This window comes from Amphiprion ocellaris, chromosome 15, assembly GCF_022539595.1.
Source record: "Amphiprion ocellaris isolate individual 3 ecotype Okinawa chromosome 15, ASM2253959v1, whole genome shotgun sequence".
NCBI classification, from domain to species: Eukaryota; Metazoa; Chordata; class Actinopteri; family Pomacentridae; genus Amphiprion; species Amphiprion ocellaris.
Window position 1 is genome coordinate 15,149,322 of NC_072780.1, and position 21,058 is coordinate 15,170,379.

The 21,058-nt window shown below is 42.2% G+C and overlaps 1 protein-coding gene across 2 annotated transcripts in view; it reads left to right on the forward strand.

The window, feature by feature from the left end:
• dlgap3 (discs, large (Drosophila) homolog-associated protein 3) overlaps window positions 1–21,058 on the forward strand; it is a 147,539-nt gene that overhangs the window by 123,345 nt on the left and 3,136 nt on the right. Inside the window, exons 3-13 of one of the 2 annotated variants that reach the window (XM_055017627.1) lie at window positions 68–1,230; window positions 9,195–9,227; window positions 9,792–10,006; window positions 11,989–12,091; window positions 12,171–12,387; window positions 13,676–14,214; window positions 15,811–15,905; window positions 16,882–17,101; window positions 20,102–20,396; window positions 20,487–20,578; window positions 20,788–20,934. In XM_055017627.1, the coding sequence (XP_054873602.1) occupies window positions 142–1,230; window positions 9,195–9,227; window positions 9,792–10,006; window positions 11,989–12,091; window positions 12,171–12,387; window positions 13,676–14,214; window positions 15,811–15,905; window positions 16,882–17,101; window positions 20,102–20,396; window positions 20,487–20,578; window positions 20,788–20,934 (3,045 nt within the window). In that variant the 5' untranslated portion in view covers window positions 68–141. The remainder of the gene's footprint in view (window positions 1–67; window positions 1,231–9,194; window positions 9,228–9,791; window positions 10,007–11,988; window positions 12,092–12,170; window positions 12,388–13,675; window positions 14,215–15,810; window positions 15,906–16,881; window positions 17,102–20,101; window positions 20,397–20,486; window positions 20,579–20,787; window positions 20,935–21,058) is intronic. The other variant, XM_055017628.1, reaches the window with a different exon arrangement.

Sequence of the window (21,058 nt, forward strand, 5' to 3'; positions counted from 1 at the left end):
TGAATACTGTCTGTTCATAACACCTAAATAATAGTTTTTTTTCTTTCTTGTTTTTTCTTACCTCCAGGTGAGACCGGTGCAGCCCTGTCACGCCCACAGCGCCCCCTTTCGGCCCGGACGGCCCACCACGCCCCGGCGCCTATGAAAGGGTACCATGTCAGCCGTAGCATGTCTCAGCATTCCTCCGGTGGTGGCGGAGGAGGCCCCTGCCACTGCATGCCTGAGGACTGCGACGGCCCAGGCAGAGACTACTACCAGGGTTATTACCCTCCAGGAGGTCCAGCTGAGGCTCTGGCACTGGAGAGGCACCACTCACACTCCCATTCACACTCACATAGCCACTCTGGAGGGGGCACCTTCCCCCGCTCCCACCCAAGCCAGCACCCACCTCTCCAGTCATTTGACTCTTGCGAAGAGTGCCTAACCTCAGGCCACGGAGGGAAGATGCACCGGATTCCCCCAAACCTGATGGATCAGTTCGAGAAGCAGGTGCCCTTCCACCCTGATGGTTTCCACACACTGCAGTACCAGCGCACTGCCAGTGGGGGTGCTGAGCAGCGCAGCGAGAGCCCCTCCCGCATCCGCCACCTGGTCAACTCGGTGCAGCGCCTCTTCGCCAAGTCCCATTCCCTGGAGGCGCCGTCCAAACGGGAGTACAACGGCACAAGGGGAGGCGGGGACTACCGTGGTGAGAGAGGGGGAGGCCACAGGAGTGGAGGGGAGGAGGGCCAATACTCGGGCCACCAGTCTCGCTCTACCAGAAGGAACAAGTCTCGGGAGCGTAGCAAGAGTGGAGACTCACGGCATGAGTCGGGCAGACGCCATCGCAGCAGGACAGCAGGCTGGTGGAGTTCTGATGACAATCTGGACAGCGACAGCAGCTTCCTGGTCAGCGGGGGTAGACGAGGGTATCCCAGCGGACACGAGAGCCTAGATGCTGCCATTCAGGAGCTCACTATGAAGAAGCCCAAGGAGCGAGGTGGCGGGCCGGGATCTGGGGAATGCATGGCCTGTACCACAATGGCCCTGGCCGGGAGTGAGGGAGGAGGACACCATGGACATCATGGACACCACGGGCACCACGGTCATTCCCTGAAGAGGAGCACCTGGTCAGCCATGACAGTGAGTCAGGCCCGAGAGGTGTATCCTTCCACCAGGGGAGGAGGCTATGACAAAGCCCTGGTGCCAGTTGAGAGCAAGATGAAGGAGAGGACCTTCCACTACCTGCAGGTGTGTGTGCGCCTGCACATCAAGAAGTGTGTGCTGTGTGTAGGTGTTTGTGAGTGTACAAAAGGAATATTTAATGTAGGTGACTTTGTTTGCTGCTTGGTACTGACCTGCAGGGAAAAGCAATATTTCTGTAAATAAGCCACAAGTCCAGGCATTTTTTCTGTGCAGTTCCTCAAGATAAGGGCAATGTACATTTAGTTTATTAAGAAACTACATTTTGCTTTGTTTTCACACATATCAGGAAACGCACACTTTCTTCTCAGAGTCTTAACTGAGTGAAATCGGAGTGCTTGATAATTTGTTTTAGTGATGACAGTGGTTTGATTGTCCAGTAATATCTGTACCCATTTTGAAGTCTGCTTTAAAAAATCTCTCGCATTTTAAGCTGTTTTTCCTTTTAAAAGGATTTAATTTGATGTTTGTGATGGTTATCTATGCATCCATGGCCACATTCACATGTGACATGTTGGTGTTCCAAACACGTGGATACTTCTGAGTACAGCCAACCCAACATGTATTAATGACTCATTGAGATCTCTCAGACCACATTGTGAGATAATCTGGGCCGCATATGGTCATATTCTCATATTTTGAGCCACTGTGTAAGGGGAAGTATGTACTCATTCATGTCCCAACCATGTTCTTGTGTTTCAAATACCTGAGCCAGATATGGCTGGGAAAAGACCGGGAAAGTGTGGTACTATGTTGCTGCTAAAGCACCTATTTTTTTTTGCATTCTTTATTCGGATTGGAAATCAAGTGGCATTTGTTCAGCACATCAATCAAATGTCTGTAGGTGAAAAGCAGAATGTCCTCCACAATAACAATGTGAGTTTCCTCCTCCTCTTTGTGGTCAGACTTTAGCACGATCTCTGTATCTAGGATGTTATTTACTCCAACTTCTCAAATTTTACTGGGTTCTCTAAATAAGCACAGATTGCGCTCACCATGGCATCATGTTTAGAGTTGTAAACTGTAGATATTGTAGTTCTCAAAGACATGTTCACCAACTGCAATCTAATCTTGGGGCTTAAGGAAGTCATCCTGGTAGACCACACAACAATTAGTCAGGTTCTTAATCAATTAGTTGGTGAGGCTGGTTTTCCCTCCATTCCATCATAAGAAAATGTGAAAACAGGCAACAACAGCAATGGGCTAAATCGTGTTTTGTGTTGCTCTCTTCCACTGGCTAAAAACAACAATGCATCACTGAAAACTGAAATGATGTACGTGTTTATTTGCATATAGATCTGGGAAGTGAGATCCTGACACAAAATCAGTGACACAAGTGTTGCATTTAGAACTATTCACCTGTGATTGGATAATCCAAAACGTACTCTAATACCTGGTGTGACGAGGCCCCATGATTCCACTGTCTGAGCCCCTGCCAGGTAATTCATGATGCATAGCTTCATACAGATTTGCCAAAAAGACATACAGACTATTAAAAAAAAAAAAAAGCTCAAGTGTAGCCATCAGCAAACTCACTAGTTTGAGTTGCGTTTCCACCAATGTCCCTAGAACTTTTAATACCTAGGACTAAAATCTGGGAACTTTTCAAGGAACTAAAGTTTCGTTCAGCTTATTTGTTGAAACTTAAAGACAGATCCATCAGGTAATCAATCTGTGGTTCTACTGCTGTCAGAAGCCCTGCAAAAAATTAGGCAATTAATCATTTTTGCATGAGACAAAGCAAAATCGATGACAACTTTAACAAAATCATTGTTCGTCCATAAATCATAGACTTTCTTGTGCTGCTGTATAGAAGCACAGTAAACTAAAAAAAGAAAAGAAAAAGAAAGGAATTATAGAAATGTTAGTTGTAAAAAGTAGGGAAAAGGTTAGCACAAATGGACAATCAGTGATGATCAAGAACTGCAAGCACCACCCTAAAGTTCATGGACCTTCAGGAAGTCATAACTCCTGAGCAGAGACTTTTTGGCAGTTAAAACAATCACTGCAATGGCTGCATTCCAAATTGCATACTTTTTCTTTTTACTTTGATTACATACTGCAGCTTCCTTTACAACGCTTGCACTCACTGTTTCTTGCAGTACATATACAGTTGGGACATACCACAGGCACATAAATTGTACCTCAAACTTTGAGCGGCACAGTCTGTTGTTGCAACGTGATCTGCCATCTGTGTGTTCTCGATGATGTAGGTTTGTTTATATTCACCTGAGACACCATGACCTACATAATGTAGCTATTGGAATGTAATGTAGTTATTGGAAATAGATTTACAGCATCAATACATACTGGGGTATTTGCTGTGTGGTAAAATCTTTTCACACACAGACAACAGCTGTTTTGAATTGCATAAAACATGACGAGAAATGCGAAAAGTGAGCAGCGCAGAGTTGAAAGAGTTAAATATCCACCTGAGAGAGCAGATGGACTGTCTTGATATTTTGCTGTGAGTCAGAAAACAATGCTTGTCACCCACACATTATTTACGTGTCTCTTCCAGCAGTCCGTCTCCCACTTCCAGTCAAAACACTGTATCCTGAATCCCACACATGCAGTTTTCCCAGTGTCCATTCACTTATTTTGTGTAAATGGATCTCCTAGAATGAAAGAAAAACCTAATGGTGGTTAAAGTAGGCAGCTGAAAGAGCCGCACACACAAACGTGCACACACAAACTTTCAGCTGTGTTGAAGTGGAGCTGCCGTGCAGGCTGTGTTTCTACGGAAACAGCAGGTAGCCACAGGAGTCCCTGGTGTTTTTCCAACTCTCTTCCTTTAGACACAGCTGAGGTCTGCTGATAGAAGAGACAGAGAGAGCAGGGTTGTGTGTGTTAGTGCTTCCAAAGGACAAACCCCACAAAATTTGACTCCGTGCTTTAGGCTACCATCACATTCACACCCCCGGACACGAAATGAACTTCCCTGCTGAAGATTTTCTTCGAACTCCAGGTGTCCCTAGCAGTTTTGGGAGGAGCGAGGAGACAGTGTGTTCAGAGAATTTGGCGCTATGCTTAGATGTGCTGAGGCCAGCCAAATTGATCCATGGCTTCAGAGCAGGCAGCTCTCTGGAGCTGCAGATATAGAGGTGCTCAGGTCGGCTCCACCTGGATAGGACCGCAGGACTGGTGGAAGAGCGAAACAACAGCTCTTAACTGAAACCTTATTCTCTGAAAGAAAATATAGACCTACAATCAGCAACTGACTTTAAACATGATTATTTGTGTATGAAAAATGTTACTTCAAGTGAAAAGTTAATAATGAATTAACACTGGCATCTGCAGTTCCCCTTAGTTCTGGAATTTTAGCATATTTTAGTTCATTGATTTGACTTTAATGTCCACACTTGTTCTGTTTTGGTTCATTTTCATCATTAGTAGTAGATTCTGGTTGCAGTAGGTTGCCTTTTTAACAAAAAAGCTCGAAAAAAAAGTTCTTTGTAGCACAGGGAACCATAGATCACAGTACAATAACGCTTTGTTAAAAAAATTGTTCAAATATATTACTACTCCCTCCCTAGTCATTCTGCTAGTCTACCGACTTTGTGTCATTTTAATAAGGAGAGATTATAGATCTGAAGAACAAAATTAGCTCCAAGAACATGAAAATGCTAAACTTAAGTATTTGGTTACTCTATCGTGAAAAGCGACTTGACTGAGCAGAGTTCCACATGGTGGATACAGTTAACAGACAGCTGATAGAGACTGTTTGAGATGCCCTGGAGAAGCTGGCTGAAGTGGAAATGGAAAGGAGGAGGGATATATGACGAACCATCTGAAATGGAGGGTGAAAAAATTACAGTTATTTTCAATAGGGTCGCTGTTGCTAGCTGACCTGCTCGGAAAATGTGGGCAGAGAGATTACTGGACGAGAGCGGTGACACTGACACTTAGAATGAAGAGACTGTAACAGTGCTGGAAAACAGAGCAGCAGGAATAGTTCACATTCATCCATGGGAATAGAGACGTGTAGAATCTACTCAAATGGGATCGTGGGCAAAACTTGATAGGGACAGCAGCATGTATATAACATTTAAATACAGGTCTATACTGACAAACCTACCCTGGGTGGTCGTTAAAGTTTACTGCAAAAAGGCAGAACAGGATAAACCAAAATTTGTGAAATCTGAGGCCTTTTTTTAAACTAAAACTTTTCCCATGCATTTTGACCTTCTGTCCACACACAAATGTAGCTTTAAGTCACTAAAAATCATCTATTTGAGAAACTCATATGTAGAAAAGTGGGCATTTTTGAAAACACAGACGTCCACACTCGCTCGCTGATTGAGTCTAATCAGTTACAAAGCGTCCTGCTGTGATTCGTCACACTCCTATCATGTGACTCAAGCAATCAAGCACCTGCCTCCTGCTTGAACCAGCACACGCGTGACCGTTGTTTGTCAGAATCAGACTCAGAAGAACTTATCCCCGATGGGCAATTAGGTAAATTAGGTTTGTAAACGGTCATGTGATGTGTGTTTTTAGGTGTGGTAGCATAGAGGAAGATTATTTCAGAAACAATTCTCAAATGTTGGTGTGGATGGAGATTTTTAAATGAAAACGTATTAGAGCAGATGTGACCTGAATTACAGTGGTCAGTGGCAAAGGAACATGTTTGAGGCTTGTTCCCATGGTGTCCACGCCAATCACGATGTACAGCTCCAGAATCTCTCCATTCCCTAAGCCTCTCTCTTCCCCTCGGCCTGTGTGTGATAGATAAGGACTGATAAAAAAAAAAAAGAGAATACTGAGCAAGAGTGAAATGAAGACAGAAGCAGCGAGGGAGACAAAGATAGAGGGGGGGAAAGAGCAAGGTAGAGGGATGCAGAGATAGTAAAAGCAAGCTCAGGGATAGAAAAGAGATAAAGGAGGTGATGGTAGCCAAGGGGCAAAGCGAGAAGAGGCGAGAAAGAGCCGGATGAGGAAATGAGAGAGATAGTGGGAGGCCAGAGGGATCAGGAGATTAGGCTGAATCATCTTTTAAGTGATGACCTTAAAAACACACACTCAGCTGGATGCCGAACCCTGGGGCCTGCACCGTGTGTGTGTGTGAGCGTAGGCGTTTTCATTTGGTCGCATGCTTGTGTGAGACTGCACACCTCACAGCATTTTGCAAAAACCAAAAGATTGAGAGGTCCTTCAGCACAAGCAGCTGCCGTTACTGTAGGCTGGTGCAAAGCTTTCATGAATACTAGAAAAGAAGGGGGATCAAATGGTGCGCACACACATGAGCACATTTACTTGTCGATCTGAGTGGTCCTCCACAGTAACAGAATTTTGTGTAGAAGGTTAATAGGTCTACTCATCTGCTATGATGCTAATTAAAGCCGCACTTGGCGAAACGTGAAAGGGTTCACTCGTGGTGACAAACCCACATGAAATGATCACCTAACGCTGCGGTTCCAGTTCAGCTCTACAGAGATTTTAAGCAGCTTGCGCTTCGTTGTTTTAGTTTTCTGACCCGCAAATTATGGCCACATGAAACCCATTTCCAGAATGCAGCTGTTTTCAGCTACTTGTTCTGCTCCCTGCCTGGCACCAGTCCACATACAAAGTTAGCAATTAACTGGGGAAGACATTCAAACAGCAAAATAGAAAGATTTTTACAGCTTTCTGTAATTAAACACAATTCTGAGATGAGGCAAATGTTGCTCTTTGTCCACTGGATAGTGTCTTAAATGTGATGATTAAAGCCGTCTTACCTCCCCCAAGTGACCAAAGAAAATATATTCATGCAGGTTTAAAGACAATAACTGTAAAATGTTTGCCTGTGTCTCTCTATAGCTGACCAAATCTGAAAATGCAGTGGCGCTAGAAAGATTAGTATTTTAGCTTCTTCTGCAAAAATGTGCCCGAAAATGTTTTAAAAGTAGATAAAAATGAGTGGCAAAAGAGTTTTAATATCACATTTGAGTATCTGGCAACTGTTCATCCGACTTTAGCTTGCAAGAATTTCAGTGTATTCCTCTGTACAGAACAGTTATAACTGTTTCCTCACATGACCTTCTCGCTTCAGGTCCTTCCACAGTATTTCTGTTGGATTAAGGTCAACTTTGACTTGGCCATTCCAAAACATTAACTTTATTTTTCTTTGACCATTCTCCTGTAGTACCACTTGTGTGTTTGGGATCATTGTCTTTCTGCTTGACCCACTTTCTCTTGAGATTCAGTTCATGGACAGATGTCCTGACATTTTCGCTGATATAATTCAGAGTTCATTGTTCCGCCATAGATGACAGATGCAGCCAAATGAGCCCAAACCTTGATACTACCACCACCGTGTTTCACAGATGGGATGCGGTTGTTATGCTGGAGTGTGATGTTTTTTTTTGTTTTCCAGACATAACACTTTTCATTTAAGCCAAAAAGTTCTTTTAGGTCTCATTCATCCATAAATCATTGTCTAACAGCCTGATGGCTCATCCATATGACTTTTTAGAAAACTGCAGATAAGCAGCAGTGTTCTTTTTGGAGAGCAGTTGGCTTTCTGCTTGCAGACCTGCCATGCACGTTAACATTAGCCAAGATGAGGGATGTCTTTAGATGCTTTCAAGTTACCTCGGGTTCTTTTGTGACCTCACCAACTACTAAACACCTTGCTCTTGATCTTTGTTGATCGACCACTCTTGAAGAGGTGACTGTGGTCATGAATTTCCCTCATTTTGTACAAAGTCTCTCTGACTGTGGATTGGGGTCTAAATTCTATCAAGATTGTTTCTGGGATTCTATAAAATCTCCTTTGTTTATACCATGAAACACTTCCATAAAGATTGTGAGCTCATATGTAGTGTTGGAAATGATCAGTATTTTAGTTTCACCCTCTGAACTTCAAACAGTTGCTGGGGTTTTTCTCCTTTTACATTTGTATTCACTGTGGGCTAATTTTTATACTGCACCATAAAGTTCCCTTAGTGGAAATGTATTCAAACAAGGCTAGAAGTAGGGGGATTGATTTGCAGAATGACACAGTTCTGCCATAAATTGAAAAAATGTTAGAAAAACCTTTGAATCACTGTGTAGAAACAGGTGTTACCAATACCAGGGAAAGAAATGTTGGCTCGAAAAATTATAGATATTTTTCTACTTTTTTTTTAATCTGTTTCCATACTTGTCTACCATCTGCTCGGTGTAAACACAGCCTGCAGTTCATCTGGACAGTCCTTAGATTTCAGTCATGACTGTTGGCTACAGCTGAGTCACCATGAAGTGTGGACTGTTTTTCTCTTTACAGAACCTTGCTAGTGCAAATAGATTATTTTTGGCAAATTTTAAAATGAAATATCATGATTTTAAGCCTAGACTGGGTCACAGATAATAAGCTGTAAGTCTGGCAATTCTTCTGTTTTGAGTTTCTGAATGTTCTTATGTAATTTGGGCATTTTTTAAAAGAGAGTATGGTTTTAAAACCCACTGGTAGGTTTTGGAGTTCAGAGGATTAACTTTGTTCTCTTTATCTTATTTCAGAAGTTCTGGAACAAAAACCTGATTATGCTTTAGGTCACGCTTATGCGGAAGTATAGACAATTCTAAAGGGTTCACAAAATTTCAAGCACCACTGTAAATCATATTTTCGAAAATAAGCCACCTCATATGAATATTCTAGAAAGCAAAATTTATCATCATACAGTTTTTGCCTTGAGCTGTTTTTGTTCTGAAAACCACCAGCCAGAATCGGATAACTTCTGCTTCATATCAGTTCTCTATATGTTGTTTCCTGATTCGTTTCTCATCTTGAACGCGTTCCTGCGTGTTTTTCATTTTGTTTTCCCGCTCTTTGCCCTTTGAAGTCTTTTATTCTACTTCTGTTCCATGTTTCACTCCCTGTACATGTCTGTCTGTCTGTCTGTCTGTCTGTCTGTCTGTCTGTCTGTCTGTCTGTGTGTCGTGTGTTCTGTCTTCCGTCCCCTCTGCTCGTCTACCTGCCTCGCTGCATATTTGTTGATTTGCTATTTGTCGGTCAGCTTCTAGCTTACGCTGTTTTTCCTTCTCTGTGTCAGTGTTTCTCCAGCTGTCAGAGTTTCTCTCTCTCTGTAAGTCCCTTGTCCCTTTCTCTCTTTCTCTAACATTATCCCCCATGGATGCATATGTGTGCATGTGTGTGTGTGTATGCGTGCTCTCGTTGTGCATGGTTGAGCTGTCTTGTGTGTTTGCTTTCCAACTCGATGCTATATGCACGCGTGCCGAGACTGTATGTGTGAATCATCGCTGTCCTTCTGTTTGAGGTGTGAAATATTTTTCCTCGATGAAACATATTTCTGTTTTGAGCATTCTTTGAACTTTAATAACGGATATTGGGAAGAGACTGCCAACAGCGCAGTGAAAACATCCTTAATATCTCGACACTAATTAATTCACATTGTGATTAATGGCTTTTCCCTTAACAGTTGGTGTAGAAGAGGAATGCATACTTACTTTTTAACACATCTTAACTCATTTTTCGAGAACCCTACTAAAAGTCTGACCATGTGTCTAGTCCACATGGTTGTTACATTTCTACTCACTACATGTTGTATTTTCAGATCAGTCCAGGTTGGGTCATTTTTACAGCCACCGCTGACTGTTTGAATGTTTGGCTGCATTTGAATGTGTCTCAGGTCCCTTCAGAAGACTGGGGAGGTGGCTACGGTGGTGGCAGTGCCACTGACAGTGGAGGGGAGATTCCATGCCGTCGTATGCGGAGCGGCAGCTACATCAAAGCCATGGGTGATGATGACAGTGCCGACTCAGACACAAGCCCTAAAGCCTCACCCAAGTCCACCCTGATCGCTCAGAGGGATGCCTTCAGACGGGCTATCAGCATGGATCAAAGGTCATACACCTCAAATTCAGTCTTTATATTAATGCTGAATTAAGCTGCCACTCTAAAGCTTTTTTTTATGTGTTTGTCTGTGTGTGTGTTTTTGTTTTGTTTTTTGAATAATTGCAATAGGAAACAACAACAAAACATCTATTAAGGATTGCACAGACGTACACAGTGGTGCAGTATACAGTACTTCACTCTCTGAACTGAGTTTCTAGGCATCTTTTATGTGACAATCAGCGTACATTTGTCTGTCTGTTAGCAACATTGCTCAAAAACCGACAAATGGATTTGGATACAATTTTCAGGGAAGGTCAGAAACGACACAAGGACCTAGCTTATAGTCTAGATCCACGGATTTGTTAAAGATTTCTGTATCACTGTGAGATAGCAGCACGACGTCACTGTAACTATGACAAGTGAACACTACGTCAGCTGCCCGCTGATGATCATATGATGGCAATTTTTAGATCACGCAATTTGGTATTCGTACATAACATACACATGCATAACACACACCTGTGCTCACCGCAAGGTCATTTTGTATTCAAGATTTCATCCGTCGGAAATGATACAACAACTGAGCAGCCTTGGTGGAGTACTGCGTTGGTGGTGCTCATGGTGGGCTCATTTTTCACTGCAATATTAAGTCCTGCACCTCTATGGAAGCAAGCATGGCTTGAGGTAGACAGAACTTTGAATGTCTTTTGTGCAGTAAAACAAACTTATATTGCCATATGTTGTATTAAAAGGAAAAACAAAAGTTGCATTTCTTTATTTATTTTACTACAAATTCAGAAAATGGATTCAACATGTGCAACATTTTCCAAATGCCCACAGGTGTTACCAATACTGGACAGAATGACTCTACTAAACTATATAGATCAGGTTTTTTGTTCGTTTTTATGACAGAATCTTTCAAATGCAAACAGTTCATTTTTGACATTTTAAAAAAAAAAAAACAAAAAACAAATGAATTCAATTTCATGGAATATCAAGTTTTTAAGTTTATATTAGGATTTTTTCCTTGCAAAACTGCACATTTCAGATCAATAGTTCAAGGACTGTTAGAAAGTCAAAAATCCAATGATTGTTTGTTTGTGGCTCTGATTAACTGTGTTATTTTGTTTTTTCAAAGTCACGTTATCTATCATGTACCCAGATTCTGTATAAAACAAACATTTCTGTGCATCTTGGCACTGAATTTTGTTTGTTTGGTTGGCTGCAACCAACAGTCACGTGACAAAAAAACATGGACATTTTTGAGAAATGTTTTTATTTTTCTCTGATTAATGCCATTATAACTGTGTCGTTCTCTCTACTTCTAGTCGTGGTTGTTCTGTTTCTGTAGAGATGCAGTTAAAAATGACCCCACACTGAGTACAAATATGACATGAGCACAAAATGCCCAGCAACTGCTTTGGAATCAGAGAGTTAAGGTGAAATTTCAATTATATTTAATATTTCCCAGCCTTGCAATAAACATCAGCAATTGCAAACTTCTGATCGCCTCATCACAGTTCAGTCACCATTATTAAAACAGAAATAGCAGCAGCACTCATTCTCCTGTTATATAAAGTTTATACCTTTAAATAGGCAGGTTTCCTGGAAACATGGAGAGTTTTCATATTTAACTGCTCTTCGTCATAGCATGATAGATGCTCAAATTCTCCAAATGGATTCAAATAAAATGACTAAATTGCAGTTATAATTTGTTGTTCTGCATTACCGCCCCATTTTTCATGGGAATGCGGCATCACAATACTCAATATTACTCCAGCTGGCAAAGGCAAACAACATGAGTCAGTGAAAATTCATTTGATATTTGTGGCTAACCAAATGGCGTACTGTGTGTGTCACAAATAAGGCAAAAATAGCAGAGCAAACAGCCTCAGATTTAACATCCAGAATGTAACATAAAAAAACCAAACTCTAATTTTCACCACAGCAGTTGTCATCAGTAATGCTGATCATGTGTGTGTTTATTCCAGGTACTCGTGTAAGCAGTGCACAGATTCCTACCCAAACAACCGGACGGCACCCAAAACTCACACCCGCTCTCGTAGCTACACCCGCTCTTTGACCAGCTCACAGGTAACGAATGATGTGGTTTGATTGCATCTGTGTTTGGGAATGTGAAACTCAGATCATCACCTTCCCTGTCGTGCTCCAGCTGGGCGATACGTTGAATCGTCAGTTTGAGGCCGTGTGTGAAACCATGTTCGGGGAGGTGGAGTCTCAAGCCGTCGAGGCCCTGGATCTTCCCGGCGTGTTCCGCACTCGCAGCCACAGCTACGTTCGCGCCATCCAGGCTGGCTGTTCCCAGGACGACGACTGCCTCTCCGTCTTCTCCATGTCTGGCCCCCAGGGAAGCATCAAGGGCGGGGCCGGTGAGTGTGCGGCTCACCTGAAAGTCTGTGGTTGTCTCGTGTGAGCGTTAGCAAAGATGTGCAGTTGCCTTTCATGTGGCAGAAACCTGGTGGGAGACACCTGTGTCTGTTCACCTTGACCAAAGCAAATCTATGCACACACACATCCACAAACCCTCACTGCACAGCTGCATGCGTCCGTTTTAAATTTTTAATTTTCCTTCTCTCTTCTTTCAGTCTATGATGATTTCACTTTTCTTACTCAGGCCTCTTGTGTTTGCATATACACGTGCCTGCTATAAGCAGAGTTGTGTGTATGTTATTGTGCATTCTCTTTGTTCTCTGTCTTCTCTCTCTTGTCTTTGTATCTCATCTCTTCCATCACCCTCCCCTGTGTGACTGCAGGTTTCTCAGGCTCAGTAATAGGTACAGGAACACTCGTGATTATGATGATAGCTCACTGTCTCCAACTGCTTCTGTCTTCCCGTCACTCTTTGTGATGTTGTTTTTTTAGCCCTGATAATTCCTCCCAATAATGCTCAAGCCCGACACACAATCCATCCGCAGTAGTTTCTGATTATGTGTTTGTGGGTGCATGTATTTGCTTCTGTGTGTTTGTTCAGTGGAGCCACTTTCAGTGCCTTGCAGGACTCAAGTTTCTTCCAGCAAATCCCCCCTGGGATTTATTAAAGCCTTTGTGAAATGTGTCGTTTATATCAACACACATGCCCAGCACACATGCTCACACACCTATAGATGTAGGCACACATGGGAGGTTGGAGCTCCATAGTGATCCTTCTGAAAATAAACTGTCGATGCATGTGCATAAGAAGGAGGAGGAAGAGACAGAATGTGCACGTCTCGTTTTAGTATTTCTCCTTGGAAACTGCTTTATTTCCTTAAGAAGCAGAGTTAAGTTAGCTCATTGGAAGAGGGTTCCTTTTGTCACTTCTGTCATGTCTGTCTTTCCCAGCACTTCACTCCACTCGCTGAAATTCATACCAAAAGCTGATTTTTTTATGAAAAGAAATGTCACTTTTGAGTTGTGTTTGTAAACCTTTCTGCCACATCTTGCATTGACATTATTTCTTTATGTGTTTTGTTGTTTTCTCCCCATCTCTCTGTACTGATCTCCTCGAATAATTTCCTTCTTTTTTTCATTCTTAACTTTCCTGTCACATTTTCCCTCCAGTGTGTCCCTTCTGTAAGTATCCACCTTTGCTGCTCCCTGTTGATATATTACCCTTGTTACTTTTAACAGCCCTCTTTGCCTCTGTCTTCCTTTTTCCATGCTCTTCTGACACTTCAGTCTTTCCTTATCGCAAAGGTGCTCCTCCCCCACTCCCACCTCGCATGTCAAAGTCTTCACTCTCAGTTCGAGCCCAGAGCAGCACCGAGTCCACCCAGGATGCCTACTACCAGAGTAGCGGACAGCTGGCCTCGGGCTCTGGCCCTGGACGTCCCAAGCAGCACAGCAACTCCGTGGACCTGGGCAGCTCTGACGGGCCCTCGGGTCGCACCTCCAGAGGAGGCTACTACATGTCTAGTGGCCCAGGACGCTCCCGACAGCACAGTAATTCTGCAGAGAGCCTAGATGGGGTCAGGGGGTCAAGGGAGCTGGTACCCTATGGAGGGGGCCCGGGAGTCGGGGTGAGGGCCAAACACAGCAGCTCAGCTGACAGCCTCCTTGAGGGGCCACCGAGGCCAGCCAGGGAGAGGGATGGCAAGGTCGGAGGCAGTCTGGGGAAGTCGGCCTCTCTGCCTCAGAACAGCATAGTGCTGAGTAAAGTAGGAGGGCAGGACGAAGGACGTGGAGGCAGGAAGTGGAGGCCCTCCATAGCTGTGCAGGTAAGAGAGCACAGATTTACTTCATCAAAATGTGACTCTATCATCATTTATTTACATTAATTAACATTCAACTCTAAGTGGTTTTTCATCCTGAGAAAATGTCTTTTGTGCAGTATGACACAGTTATAATGTCATAAATTGTAAAAAATAAATAAAGTTTAATCCATTTCAGTGTTAAATTTTGAAAGTGTTTTTCAAAAATGGAATCAACATGTAGGCCACAAGTTAGCCACAGGTGTTACCAAAACTGGGGGGAAAAAAGCTGGTTCCACATATGATAGATATTTTACTATTTACATTTTTAATTTGTTTCCAATCTTGTCTACTATCTCCTGCATTTAAACATGGCCTGCAGTTCAGTCCCTTTCTGCTGAAAATCCCTAAATTTTTGTCATGTGACTGTGTCGCCACAGCGTCACAAGTTTTTTTGTTTTGCACAGAATCTTGTTTGAGCAAAATATCTTCTTTTGGCATTTTTTGGCTTTGATGAAATATCACAATTTCAATGTTAGATTTACTTTTTTTGCCAAGAGAACCACATGATGAGTTCAAGGGCCCTGGCAAAAATGAAACATTCTTGCTGTCTTTTACGGGTTCTGGCTCTGATAAATGGTGTTATTTTGGCAGTACTAGAAAAACAAAGTAATAAAAATAAAAAAAATAAATTAAAAAAAAAAAAAAAAAAACAGACATGAAGCAACATAGCTGCTGCAGCCAAAGCCAAAACTAGTGACAGTATGAATGCATAAGTTATCAGTATCACTGCTCTGTCATTAAGGCACGAGTAGATCTGATTAAAATTGAAATTATGTGTAAGCGAGTGGTCAGTAGTGATGTTCTGATATGCATTGATCTGTTAGGTGATCCTTAGCAAGTTAGGTATCCAGCATGAGTTACCATGGTGACATACTCCACTAAGGAGTGAGCCACTGTTGTAATCCTGAAGACAGTCCAGATGAACCCGTGGTTACCTCAGTAGCCTCAAACACAGCTTTGTAGTACAGACCTCTGGCTATTGGTCCATATTTAACACATTGCCACAGAAGAGGGCAGCATCATTCTTCTAATATAAAACTACAGTTTTCCATTTTGGGAAATGTGTTCATACTCTTGCCCAGCCTCTGATGATAAGATACCACTTTTGTGTCTATCTGTTAAATTTGAAGGCAAACCGAGCAACTGTTTAGCTCAGCAAAAAGGCAAAACGGGGAAACAGCTGCCCTGGTTTTGTTGCATTGTAAGTTCACTATAATATCCCTTTTAGCCTCATACAAAACCACATGTTGATGTTTTTGCACTTACGTTTTTGTATGGAGTTGTATGGTTCTTGTCAATTGTAGAAATAACTACTGAACTTCATAGGTGCTGTTTGGTGAATAATCTTTGCACAAAACCAAGCTAGCTGTTTCCTTATGTTGCAGTAATCATGTTGGGTTATCCGCTGTAGACATTTTGTTCATGAACAGACACAAGAGTTATATCAATCTTCTCATCTAACCCTCACCAGGAAAAAAAAAAACTGTATTTCCCAAATATCTCACCATTCCTTCATTTCTAGTTGTGTATCTGTGGTGCTTGTGGCTTCTTCTGCTGCAGGTGGACAGCTCAGAGACTCTGTCAGATTCGGACGCAGAAGGCAAAGCTCTTGCAGAGGTCCACTCTATAGGAGTCCAAGTGGAGGAAGACAAAAGGTAAAGACACAATTTTTTGTTTTTTATTTTTTAAATCTAAGCAGCAGAAAAGTATTTATCTTTCAAATCTCTTTCCAACTCTTTGAGCTGTTTGTTTTGCTTGGCATTTAACTAACGTCATTCATTATGAGCACACAAATTTGCAAACTAAGATGCGCATTTGTTTGTTTGATCATTTGTCTTTGCCCCCAAAATATGTGGCTTCATCAAGAACTTTTTGTATTTGTACAGTAATTTATGTGAATAATTTTAGCTGATAATCTGAAAAAGCCTTCATCTCCTGGGCGCCCAGCAGTGCAGCCACCTATGGTTGGTTTCTAGGCTGGATCCTATTATTTCATTTAACATTTCATCAGACATCACAGCTTGAATTCAGTCACGCTTTGTTCCAAGAATGTATTGTTTTTTCGCCATTAGTGAGTGTAACCATGACAACTGCAAATCATACACTCAACATGACATTCACACGTGATTCAGCCCTTCTCCTAATTATATCCAGCACTGCTAACGGGTCAGATTTGCACGCATGCATGAAAGCGCTCACTACTCCCAAACCTCTTGGAGTGTGATCGTACACCTGGTAGCAGGGTTCACCTCACGCAACCATCAAGGTTTACAGTGTGGCATCCGCAGAGAAAACAGGAGACCGATCGAGTCACAATCTGAGTCACACCTCATCAGACAGCAAACAAGGATGGGGGAGGAGGGGGATAAACTTGTAATAGAGTAAACACTCATCACTGAGTCCACTGATATGACATTTGCACACACTAGTGCGTCATATGCCAGAGGATTTAGCAGGATTTATCACAAGTAAATGAGTAGTAGTAACTGCAGTGACAGCACAGCCTCACACAAATGGGAAGGTGCAATTATTAGAAGATGAAAGGAGGAAAAAAGCACTTGAGAAGGGCTTGTGCATGCAATACTGTGTGACTGGATCGCTCTGGGCCCGCTGTGACTCCCTGTCTTGCAGGCGCGCTCGTTTCAAGCGCTCCAACAGCGTGACGGCGAGCGTGCAGGCCGACCTGGACCCTGAGGGCTTCCCGGGGCTCAGCATCGCCGTGCCAACGCAGGACAAGAGTCTCCAGTTTGGCTGCTCCTTCCAAAGGCATTCATCGGAGCCCGAGTCGGCCAGCCAGTACACCGAGTGCCACCGCACCGTCCACACGCAGGGACAGTGGGCCTACAGAGAGGTAGGGCTGCAACCACCTGCAGGGTTCTCCTTCTTGATCAAAGGTGGAGTTTTCATGGAAACGGTCGCACTTGTGTGTACGATCAGTGTTTCTCACGAAAACACTTCAAATAAAAGTTTTAGAAAACTACTGAAAAATGTGATTGTTATTGTTTGGCTCTACCAACTGTAGATCCCAAAGCTCTTGAACTTCCTGTATTGTACACTACCTGTTAAAAGTTTGGACACACCTTTCATTCAATGCTTTATGTTTGTTTGTATTATTTTCTACATTGTAGATTAATACTGAAGTATTGTAAGTGTTATCAACACTTTTTTGTTTACAACATAGTTCCATATGTATTCTTTTATAGTTTTGATGTCTTCAGTATCAATCTACAATGGATAAAATAATAAAAAAAAAACATTGAATGAGAAGGTATGTCCAAACTTTTGGCTGGCAGTGTAAGTCAAAGGACAACCAGTAAATTCTCAGTGTTGAGATTATAAGACAAATGACCCAGCGATTACCCAATTATTAAATGATGCTGATTCATTTTCTCTTGACTGACGAACTGATGAATCATCAAATCGCTACAGTATATGTGTGAGTCTGGTAGGTACAGGGGTTAAATTAGGATTTGTAAGGAGGGGGAATCCTTGCGCAGAGAGGCCAGGGTTACAGATTATATGACAGACAGTAGAAATAGGGACTAACTCTACAAAGTAGTTCCAGTGAAAACTACACATCGGCTTCAGTGGATCTGTGTAGTACAGAGTGACAACAGAGATGTTAAAGATTTTCTAATTATTTAAGCGGCTTAAGCAAAAAACTAAAAAAAAAACTTAATTTTGTTTGCCTCCAATGTCAGAGCCAAAAGTCACAAATTAAATATAACTGTCTAAATAGCCAGAAATAAAAGTATATAAATATTCGAGCCTATTCCCAAATACTCTACACTAACTGTGTTTTTTTTTAATTATTAAGCCAACTGTGTATTTGATTATTCTTATCTACTTAAGTGATTCGATAAGTCCATGCTTGCAGTAATATCTCTCCTGCAAATATTATTTCATTCAAGCACCAAAACTAACTAACTGCCTATCAAGCTCTCAGTAATGATCCATTAGATACACAAGACAAAAATATCCTGATTCTCCAGAGAAAACTACTTTTGGACTGTTGCTGCAAATCATTTTTAAAAGGAAACAACCTCTTTGTTCCCAATCATTTCACTATAGAAACTGAATTTCAGCTGTTTGCTTTTTGAAAAGCAATTATGTTAAAAAGGATGCGTTACATCACAAATAGACAGAAAATGCTGCTGTTGTGTCACCTGTGTAAATGATACAGTGCAATAGACAGCTGGGATCCTGCTTTTGTGTGATGCTACAGCTGTTCATTATAGTTTAAAAAAATAAATAACGGAGGTGTTCAGCATGAGACGTCTGAAAGCAAATTTTTATATTTGTACAATGCCACAAAACCACTGACTGTCTGTGTGTAACAGTGTTAACTGGATATCACTATGCAGATCTCCACTCTGGCTCAAAATGAAATAGGTCAGTATGTAATTGTGGGACTTTTTGCATCAGAATTGACAGGTATCATAGTTGACATTTTTGCTGTTTTCAGGCCTTAAATCAACATTTCTTTTATTCTAACCAAACACCACATGGTATTTTTAGACAAAGATTCCTCTAAATATTATATATACGATTGAGTAAAATTGAAATTGAAAGTTATTTATAAAGATATTGTAGTAAACCTGTTGGCATGCGATAAATCCACACTTGACTCACAGACTACTTTATATTAAATAACTCAGAAAGCCTTGGAGTCTTGCCAGTCTTTTCTTCAGGAGGAAATGACATCATGTGGAGCAGGTCATGTGATCTGGAATTAACATAGTTCCTTGAGAGGTGTTTTTGTAATGGGGAACTTAGTTGAATGTGATTTCTCGGACACAGATACAATTTGTTATTTTCCATATAAAATTTGATATATTGCCAAAAAAGAAATATCTGTAATGATTATCTCAACTTGGAAAGAAGAACACAATCAAAACTATTTTTGAATAAGCTCATTTTATTATTGTTATTTATTATTTATTTATTATTGTTATTTAGTTGACATTTTAGTGACATCCAGTCATTTTTTTTTATTAATAAGCAATTGTTTCCATAATAAATAATTATGGAATCTGCATTGTTGTTACTTTTTTTAACTTTCAATAAAAATGTATGCAAGATTTATCCCATAGACTTCAAAAGTCCTTCAATTATATATTGATCCAGATACTCATTAGCTGGCAGCAAACGTGTTAGTGGAATAGCTCACTGGTGACAGAGCTAGTTGGGCTGCAGTCATCGGTCATGTGCCCCTCAGCTTGCTGGTGATGGTGGACCATCAGGTGTCCCTTGTGGTTGTTAGCTTGTAGTCCTCTGCCTTCCGGCCTTAACAACATATCACTTGTGCTGTGAATCAGTGATGTGACATTAGACAGTACTTCAGTAGGAATGCAACACTGACCATGTGCTCATGTGTGTCTATGAATCTGTACACATCTGCAAGATTCAAATGGGTCAAGGACCTGCTTAAAAACATCCTCCTGTAGCCCTACTAGCGCCTTAGAGCTCCATAGAGTGCCTTTAAACATGACCAAAAACACAGTCTCCCATTCACGTCGGCTTTGTTTTATAGTTCAGCAGTGGAATCTGCAATGATAGCACTACCACTGAACCACACAGATGGTTTCTACATGATTAAGCACCGTGTTAATAATATCCCCCATATCAAATATTTTCCGTTTGGAAGATGAGCAGCAGTGGTATGGTTCACCTCCTTTGAGGATATGAGACAGTTCAGTGCAGTTATTGTGCTTACATTGTTGCATTCACTGTCATAGAAAATGGTTGTTTCAATGAACAGAATGTTTGCAGTGAAAATCTCTTTGCAAGCACTTACTCTGGATGAGCAAAATACCACATGTCCAAACAGTTTTCTCTTCTGTTATCCCAGGACTTTATCCAGAGCGGTTACACCAGTGAGGCCTGCCAAGCAGACCCACGGCCCCACCAGCACCCACTCCTGCCTCCACGTTCCCACTCTCCTCTTCCCATTACCTCTGAGCGAGCTTGGGCGGGAACACCGTCCTTAGAGGGCCCCAGGAGCCTTCCCGATTCTGGCCGAGCTTCACCCTGCATGAGGGACGGAGAGTTCTTCTTACGCCTCCTGCAGACGGAAGTAGAGAGGATGGAGGGCTGGTGCCAGAATATGGAGAGAGAGGCAGAGGAGAATGAACTTCCAGAGGAGAGTGAGTTTTGGGAGGAGGAGCGGGTATAAAGATTAACAATGAATAATTCTTGGCTTTCTCAAACTACTTATGCGCTATTTCCCTCCCTAGTTCTTGAGCTGATACGAAATGCAGTTGGCAGCGTCCAGATGCTCATGTCTCAGAAAGTCCAGCAGTTCTTCCGCCTCTGCCAACAAAGTGTGGTGAGTATGTCTGACTACATGAAAAATCATGTCAACACACATTACATACAGTGCATGGTTTTGCAGAGATTTGCTGTCATTAAAGGCAAATTTTGCTTGGTTGCGCACACTCTACTTGAGAAACTAGTCCTATTGTAATTTATCTGTCTTTCACAAATCCTTCTGCATTAGTTCGTCACTCATTACATGTTATATCTCTGCCCACCCAGGACCCATCAGTCTACCCCCAACCCACGTCTCAGGACCTGGCAGCCTTCTGGGACTTGCTCCAGCTCAACATAGAGGACGTCAGGGTCAAGTTTCAGGACCTCCAGAGGCTTAAGGACTCTGGTTGGAGGCTCCCACCTGAAAAGAAGGTGAGAGACCCGGGGGTCCAAGCAACCCTGGTTTCCCTTCAGCACTGTCCCAGAGCTAAGATGGCAGTGTGCAGGCGTGTAGCGCAGATGGTTGTGCCCTACAAGCCTCTGCTGGCTGTGAAAA